The sequence below is a fragment of the Sinocyclocheilus rhinocerous genome, unplaced genomic scaffold (genome assembly GCF_001515625.1).
Source record: "Sinocyclocheilus rhinocerous isolate Xijiao unplaced genomic scaffold, SAMN03320098_v1.1 scaffold3663, whole genome shotgun sequence".
Taxonomy (NCBI): domain Eukaryota; kingdom Metazoa; phylum Chordata; class Actinopteri; order Cypriniformes; family Cyprinidae; genus Sinocyclocheilus; species Sinocyclocheilus rhinocerous.
Window position 1 is genome coordinate 105,428 of NW_015630018.1, and position 9,454 is coordinate 114,881.

At 37.5% G+C, this 9,454-nt stretch overlaps 1 protein-coding gene across 1 annotated transcript in view; it reads right to left on the reverse strand.

Moving 5' to 3' along the window:
* The window catches only part of LOC107739458 (N-chimaerin-like), a 54,509-nt gene that overhangs the window by 12,255 nt on the left and 32,800 nt on the right, over window positions 1–9,454 (reverse strand). Inside the window, exons 7-8 of the mRNA XM_016551563.1 lie at window positions 2,436–2,513; window positions 255–339 (exon numbers count right to left, since the gene is read on the reverse strand). Of these exons, the coding sequence (XP_016407049.1) occupies window positions 255–339; window positions 2,436–2,513 (163 nt within the window). The remainder of the gene's footprint in view (window positions 1–254; window positions 340–2,435; window positions 2,514–9,454) is intronic.

Genomic DNA, 9,454 nt, shown 5'->3' on the forward strand with positions numbered 1-9,454 from the left:
TGGGTAACACTTTATTTTAAGGTGTCCTTGTTACACGTTACATGTACTTACAATTATAATAACAATTAATTATGCATAATTACATGCAAGTAACCCTAAGTCAAATCCTAACCCTAACCATATAGTAAGTACATGTAGTTAATTAATATTACTCAGTACTTATATGTATAATTACACTGTAACGAGGACAGTTTAAAATAAAGTGTAACCCATGTTTTCTATGGTACTTTTGCATTGGGCGTGTGTTGATTTACCTGCACATTTGACTCCCTGAGCGATGAGTCCCCACATGAAGTTGGCACAGTACTCACACCAGTGTGGCCCTCTGAAGGTGTGCACCTGCAAGGCAACACGAAAACACAATAACATACAAATCAACTTCTGCTAGCCGTTTAAACATGCTAATAAAGATGATTGTGTGATTAGAGACACTAGAGCAGTGTCAAATCTGACTGCTGTTTAATCCAATCACAATTAATCAACAGCCAGAGAGAGAGAGAGAGAGAGAGAGAGAGAGAGAGAGAGGGCATTAATCAGGAGGAAAGCCCTGCTCTCTTGCTCTCTCCTCTCCACCAGGTAACAGCTCATCCAATCAGACACGTATAAAAGCTCCTGCGGGACGGGCCCGCTGGCTCTCTGAGCTCCTGTAGGAACTGCCAGGGTTTACTATCCTAACAGAAGAGCCATCTTACAGTAGATGATGAAATCACGGTACATCACACTGACATCAACATGAGAAGTGCCCGATTTACATATAAAAGAGGTCTGAGGAATTGAAATGATTGATTATTTACAGAACTGTGGGGATTTAGCGGTTTATGGAAAAGAGGACAAAGAAAAGCATGATGCTTACTGGATTATCAAAAGAAAGCCTTATCTTTGTTGAAAGGTAATTAGAGGAGAAGAGAGAGGGTAGAAAACATGAGAGAGAGAGAGAGAGAGAGAGAGAGAGAGAGAGAGGGGGGCATTAATCAGGAGGAAAGCCCTGCTCTCTTGCTCTCTTCTCTCCACCAGGTAACAGCTCATCCAATCAGACACGTATAAAAGCTCCTGCGGGACGGGCCCGCTGGCTCTCTGAGCTCCTGTAGGAACTGCCAGGGTTTACTATCCTAACAGAAGAGCCATCTTACAGTAGATGATGAAATCACTGTACATCACACTGACATCAACATGAGAAGCTCAGTGTAAACACTGATGGTTCTATGTTTTTAACAATAATAACTTGAATCTGAAGTAATTTTCACTGTACTGCTGATGAAACCAGTCACTATCTAGTATCTGAGCATCAATTACCATGCAACAACAAGGGGAAAAACGCAAGCATGAGAGAAAGCAAGCAGCAGAAAGAGCTCTTGGTGGAGTCAGCAGTCTGTGAGGGTTTGACTTTACAGACAAACTGAAGCTGAGAGGGGGGCTGGGGGTCTGGGGCGGCACTACCTGCTGATGATAGAAACCAAATGAGGAAACGCTGTTATGTTTACCAATCCTCTATCAGTTCCTAATCTCTCCATCTGTCACCCCAAACAACCTCCCTCGCGCTCCCTTCCTCTTCTCATGCAAACACAAGATGTTTTTATTCTATCTGTTTTTCAGAACCTCTGGCTGAACTGCCTCTAAATAACCCCCGCCTCAAACAGACTCACGGCTTACAGCATCTCAACTCTTCCAACGTCTCCAGAAACCTGCACTCGCTGCCACGGCAAGAACACCCCCCCCCACAACAACACAACAAAGTCGACATTTTAATGAATCATAGTAGAATTGAGATGGAATCGAGACCATTAGGCAAAAAATAAAAAATAAAAATGTGATAAACCATAAATAATAATATTACCAATTTTATTTATTGCTAATATACCAAAAATATTAAAGTTTATTTTTCTTATCCCAGTGGCAAATAGTTTTTGCTCGTTTAGGCACAAATCAAACTTAATTAACCAAGATTTATGCATTAAACAAGAAACAAAGTAACAAAACTATAAAATATAAAATAAATACAAATTCTTTCATTTTTAAAAATTTGACAAAATTATTTCTTTTTTCAAGACTATTATATCACAAAAACATCATTTATGAATCAAAATTAAGACCGAAATTGGATAATTTTGAAAATGCGAAAAAAAAAAACAATAATATTACCAATATTATTTAAAAATATATCAATAAATATTACCAAGATTATTTTTCTTATCCCATAAGCAAATAGTTTTTGTTCTTGTTTTAAGGACAAATCAAACTGAGCTTTATGTATAAAACAAGAACAAAAAAATCAAATCGGGTAACAAAAATAAACTTTTTCAGAAAATCTTGACAAAAAAATGGCAAAAACTTGACATATTCCTCTTGTCAAGACTTTAACAATGTCTTCATGCAAACAATGATTTCTAGTAAAATAATCCCATTAAAGCAGGCCGTGAGCCTTTCCGGATCCTTACCTTGAAGTTGTGGACTTTCTCGTACTTGGGCGCCCGTTCGCTCTCCTTCAGCGTGGCTCGACGGACCAGCGACGTGAGCTGCGAATAAGCAAAGAGTTTGAGAGGTTGCCAGAGAGTGGCCGGAGGTTTCTGAGGACTCATCTTCATCCCCAGAGCAGCGGCCACCATCCCCTGCTCCTTGCCCTCTGCCTTGGCCTTGTGCACCAGAGACTTCTCCTCATTACGGAGAACATAGGACTCGCGAGACGGCATCTCGCACGCTTGAGGAGCGACTCCACACCAAACACACCGACTAAATAAACTTTACACTGCTCCTATCAGACTCTACTACATCTTCTGCCAAAACAAACCAGCAATGTGAACGTCCAATTAGTCCAAATAGAGTTTCTCCAGTGAGTGTATGAAGCCCTGAGTTGTGTGAAGACCCTGCGTCTGGCTCTCCCTGAGCATCTATATGCAGATGAGATGAGTTGTTGAGTTAATCCCGTCCTGCCTGTGAGCAGCAGATATCCTCTCTGGAACGCTGCCTCAAAGAGAGAGCGAGGGGGGCAGGCGGGGAGGACCCAACGACAGTCACACTGAATCACACAGCTCAAATCAGCCAATCCCAGCAGAGTCTGAGAGAGAGCTCACCCCGCCCCTACAGCAACCAATCCCCCAATCCAAGAGATGAGAGAGACAGAGAGAGAGAGAGAGAGACAGAGAGAGAGAGACAGAGAGAGAGAGCGAGCGTAGGGGGTGATAAGGAGTGGGACATAATGAGAGGTGAATGAGTCATGGATCAGCTCTGAGCTCATACTCCTCTAATAAAAGCACAAAGCCACCATAAACACAACCCACACTATGTATGAGGACTGAACGATTTTGGAAAAAAAAAAAAAAAAATAACATTGCAATTACAATTAAACAAAAATGTTTGTAAGGCTGCACAAGTTGGCTAAAATGTTGTGATTATGTACGTAAAATATCAAATAAAAATGACAATATTTATTGTAATATTTATGGATGTCTTCATTAATTCCTAAACATTTAAACATTAAACAACAACAACAAGTTATTATTATCATTATTATTATTAAATAGAAAAGAGTATTTAAGAAAAATATAATAATAATTTATTATAAATAATTAAGAAACAAAATAAGAAATATTACTATTATAATATTTCCCTGTAAAAAAAAAAATAGTTTACTTTAAAATTACAATACTACTAATTATGGACATCTTATGGACACTCAATTTCAAATGTTAAACAATAATAATAATTATTTTAATTATGTTTCATTAAAAAAACTACTAAAAGGCAAAATAAGAAATATTACAATAGTAATATTTCACTGTAACATAGAAAAACAGTATTTAATAAACATATAATAATACTAATAATACTTTTATTTTACATTGCAAAATTACAATACTAATATTTATTCAATTAAATACAATGTTTAATATTTAATTCATTTTCAAACATTTAAACATTAAACACCACCACCACCAACAATAATAATAGCTATTATTACAAAATAAAATATAAACATGACTAAATAAAAACAAAATAAGAAATATTACTATTGGTATACTCAAATTAATTATTAATTATTATTATTACAACAACTGTAAAATTACAATTAAACCACAGCCTTTGTGATGTAATAAGCCTTGCTGTGATTTTGGTTTTATTTTGACTAACTGTGTATCTATATTTATCACAGGGCTCTCTGGAATACCTGACTGTAAATGGTCAATTGAGTAATTCTGTGGTCAAATATTTTTGTATAATGACGCAAACCCTGACCAAAGCCCACAGTAACCAATTTCCTAACTATTTCATAGATGTGCTAGTTTCATATCTCCTTTGTCACGCCACAGTTACAAAAGATATGAATTATACATGATACAAGTTTTTCCTTCACACGTAATAAAAAAAAACATTCAACTCAAATCAATATTTCAAGACCCATGTATTTATTTACTGTTCACTGAAATGGGTTTGTCATAAAACATTAATAAAACGCAGGGGAAAAAAAGTGGAGTGAATTTCCATATTGGACATGGGGATTCATCAGGCCTGAACCTGCTCACTGTGTGTAATGAAATCAACTTCCTGCTTCATTCACACGACTCTCTCCTCTCTATCTCAAGACACAGAGACACAGAGACACAGAGAGACACAGACACAGACACAGACAGACACACAGACACACAGACACACACACACACACACAGACACACACACACACACAGACACAGACACACACACAGACACACACACACACACACACGATACGCATCGGTCAACAACTGTGCCTGTCTTAACTCCACCTTCACTTCTGTCCAGCTGTCAATGAGAACACAGGTGAGGCACACTTTGTTTACAAATGTTTTGGGGGTGAATTTGAAGTAAATGTTTGTAAAATAAGGTACTGTTCAACAGTTTGGGGTCAGTACGATTTTTTTTTTTTATGTTTTTGAAAAAAACTCTCTTTTGCACACTGTAAGGTTGCATTTATTTGAAAAAAAATTACAGTAAAAACTGTAATAATGTGATTTATTATTACAATTGAAAATATATAAAATAATAGTTTTCTATTTTAATATATATTAAACTGTAATTTATTCCTGTGATCAAAGCTGAATTTTCAGCATCATTCCTCCAGTCTTCAGTGTCACATGATCCTTCACAAATCATTCTAATATGCTGCTTTGCTGCTCAAGAAACATTTCTTATTATCATCAATGTGCTGCGGATTGTTTGATGAATAGAAGGTTCAAAAGATCAGGATTAATTTAGAATGGAAATCTTTTGTAATATTATAAATGGCTATTGATCCAATTTTATGTTGAAAAAAAGCATAAAGATTTTTTTCAAACAAAAATCTCACTGACCCCAAACTTTACATGGTCTTCCTGCTTTCTAAATATCAACATTGTCCATTAAAAACCCACACAGGTCCCTATTCTATCAAATATCAAGTCAACTTCTTAATTAAAGAGGCACGTTTAAGATGCATGTGTTGTAGTAGCATCATTATGCTATTATTCTAATTTAAAAGCTAAAAAATGCATAAATCTCACACACTACTCAAACTTGCATTCTTACAAAATTTTATTAGCTTAGTAATGTGTAAGTCAATCAGCCTTCCTCAGGCTTGCACTAAACCTGGAAGGTTGATTGACCGAGAAAGACTTTTATATTTCGCTTTTTAAAAAGATGTGAGTGGCATGTGCAAAATTCTATTTTTCATCTCTATTTTTTCATTTAATGTGCCATGCTGCATGTGTGAAGCACTTCAAATGTGTAATTTAATGTGTAGTTTGCACTGAATGTTAATTATAATCGAACACACTCTTCCTCTGTCTTTCTCTCTTATCTCAGCTGGATTGTTCATCCTCTTCTGACAGCAGTATGTTGGATCCAGACATGCCGACACACACACACACACAGCGTTTCCCTTTGATCAATACCACAGGACTCGATCCTCTCCAGCGCCAGTGAGCAAAGTGCCCAAATGGAGGGCTGGATGAGAGACCTCCCGCCTGCTGGCTTCCAGATCAATAAGCCAAGCGGAGGCAGAGAATATGAAACCGCTGGAGCCGAGATGAAACGCTCAGCGTCAGAGTCTCCAGCGGTGCAGACCTGAAGGAACCCTCACACCCTGACTGCTACCTGTGCCAGTGGCTTCACACGCCATCACAGCTCTTTCCACATGTACACACTCGGCCCGTATGGCGGCGGTGCGGCGTTTGAGGACAGCATGCTGCAACTGACCAGTCAGTCTGGCAGGAAGTGGGCTTTCAGTCCCATCTCTAATTGACAAGATTGATCTTTCTGCTTTCTCAAATGTGTCTGGAGCAAAACGCTGGTCATAAACGGGCGGAATGGCTAATTCAAGGCCATTTCCTTTCTTCTCCCAAAACGACACGAGTGAGTCCATCTGTTTGTGCAATCACTCATTCAGTTTGACACTCAACACCTGATGGGTTCACAGGAGTTTGACGTTCTCTGAGCCAGGTTAGCCCAAAGAGAGAGAAAAAGCGCACACATGCACAGACTAACATCATCTGCTGCTCTATCATGTTGAGGTATGATCACAGTTAAATGTGATGTCAGTATTTTTTGATGTTAAACTACTTTTCAGTTTATTTGGCTTTACATAAAACTGAATCCAGTGTTGTTATAACTAACACCGTGAGTCAGTTTGATCAACCAGTGACAGATGGTAGGAACATTTGGGAAACCTGTTCGAAAACAATTTTATTTATTTATTTTTTGCATTTCTGCTTGATGCCATTTATGGCACAGAAATGACACACCTTTAACTCCATAAAGCCTACTGTGTCATATTTGATACGCAAAGGCCTGGACATGATCAAATGTTTTTTAGTAAAATCATGTTACATTTTTTTTTTTTTAAGACTTTTGCTGAACATTTATTTGTTCATCTCTCAATCATCATTGTATTGCATTGCATTATATGTTTTGTCCCCCACAATAAAAAAAAAACTACAGAGCTTTAATCATAAAACTAAGCATTCAAAAATCATACTAAGACATATTATTTTGAGATTTTAGAGGTGTAACGATATTCAAACCGAACCGAAAACCGCGATACACTACACATGAAACGTATCGCAGTATGTACCGGTATGTACCGCGTTCCGCCCCCATTAAAGTAATTTTAAGCCATTTAAGCCCAAGACATCTCAATGCGGTACTCACGCACTGTGATAGAGCATTTCTATGTGCACCGCTCACACACCTGAAGTGCACAAACAGATTTTGTGTTGGATGTTGGGGGGGCGCGAGTGAAATTAGACAAACTTGGGGGGCGCATGTCCTAAAAGGTTGAAAACCCCTGATCTAAACCGTTACAACAGGCTATCAGAATTTTATCCTAGTTTATGGTCATATAAATATCAGCAACTGCACCATATTAAATATTTTGCTCAGTTTGGGCCTTTGATTAAAAAAAAAAAATTCTTACTATTATTTCATTTGTCAGCCATTACAGGTTTAAACATTATTTTCCAATACAGTCTTTAAATCAATATTAAAGGTCACAGCTTAAACTCCATCATCATCTGGATTATGCCGTTTTAACTCTAAAATAGTTCTGACCCATCCCTGAGCTTGTAAAAAAAACAAAAATCCAAATCACGTTTGCAGTAACGCACTTAAACCCATGAGGCAAGACAGTCTTGATGATCTAAACGCAGACAAGTGAAGCACAGGTCTTTGCTAAAGCACTGACATGAATCAATCAGTAAAAGTGTAAAGTAAAGCAATCTAAACTTTTCAACAATGATCAGAAATATTCAAGTATATTCAGAACAAGTTGTTTCAATAAGTGCTCTTTTCTGACTCAAGTGCAGGTTTTGAGCTCTGATATGTACAGTATGATTCATAGTACAATGAACTCTTTAATCTCAAAAAAGCAAGCGTGCCATGAAATGTACTATCACCCACTTCTCAGAAACAAGAGCCTCATTTTATCAAACCCGAACCACACAAAAACTAGAATGAAAATGTTCTGCTTATGTAAAATGTTAAATGCACTGTTGAGTTTGCATAGTAACCGTCAGCTACCTGACCTCATTTCCTGCTCATCCCGCCATCCTATCCTCCATCTTCCTCCACACCGCTCACTCTCTGCTTTTTCTAAGCAACATGCAAATGTCAAAGACATCAACATCACAAGTGTCAGTGTTTCAACAGGCTCACAATCATCTAAATGTCTTCATTCCATCAGTGCCCAGAAACACACACTTGAGTTTGGAAAGAGCTGCAGTGATGTGGGTGGTTATGTTATATAACGTTACATAAGGACGGAGTGATGCATAATCACAGCGCAGGCGATCAAACAGCACGGCAAGCGCTCAAAGCACCATAAATGATGAATGATCACAGACCGGAACTGGGAGGCAGGTCTTATACCATCATCATCAAGCTGGTACAAACATAGATACAACGATACTAGAGCATCAGAGACTGTTCATATATATCAAACTATCGCTCATACAAACCCCAACCTGAACTATTCAAAGAATATTCCAGTTTCATTATAGGTTAAGCTGTCAACAGCGTTTGCGGCATAATGTTGATAAATACAAAAAAAAGGTGACATATCCCTGGTTTTCTTTAAAAAAAGCAATATGTAGGTAATGAGGCACTCCCAAATTAAAGTGAAAGAGACAATTTACTTGCATTAATTTTTCAATTAAAACATGTATTATTTGAGATGTACAGCTGTTTAAGTCATTGTTTTACAGTTGGTTTAGTGTTTACAGTATAGTGTTGTCATGGCAAGCAATTTTTGTCACAATCATGTTAACGTGCATATTATTTACATTTTGTAGCTATACTAAATAGGGCTGCACAATTAATCAAATTTCTAATCGCAATTACAATTATGGATGCCACAATTATGTAATCGTTCAAAGCGGCAATTAATCGTTCAAAGTCCACTTGTTATTCTGCACGCTTAAGATATGTTTTTTTTCTTTCTACATGTTATCTTAAGGGTTTTTCCATTGTTTTAGTTTTAGTGTAACATTATGATACCATTCATATTTTTATTTAAAGAAGAAGCCAACCCGATGTATATTTGACATTTGAGGCTTAATATTGCGGCGATTCAGAATTCAAATATCCGGGGACTGTCGCTAAAAGTTAATGCTCTGTCGTGTTGGAAATATGCCCTACACCAAACCCAACCCTAAACCTACCCGATAGTGTTAACAAATGCAAAACTGATATTAAAACGCATTTGTTGATGCAACCTTGTCATTTGAACTTACTTATATGCAGATTTGAACCGTTTTGTCGAACCGTAGTTACACGGGATTCGAACCGGAGCTCCTCGCCTCTCAAGTACGTCTCCGTACTCCGTGAGCTACCGAACAAACCTACCGTCGATGAAAACACATTGATATGAAGCTGGATATGTGTGGTGCTAACGTTCAAAAGCATCAGTTTTCAAATCTCCCAGCATATTAAAATTGTTTTGAAGTCATAACAT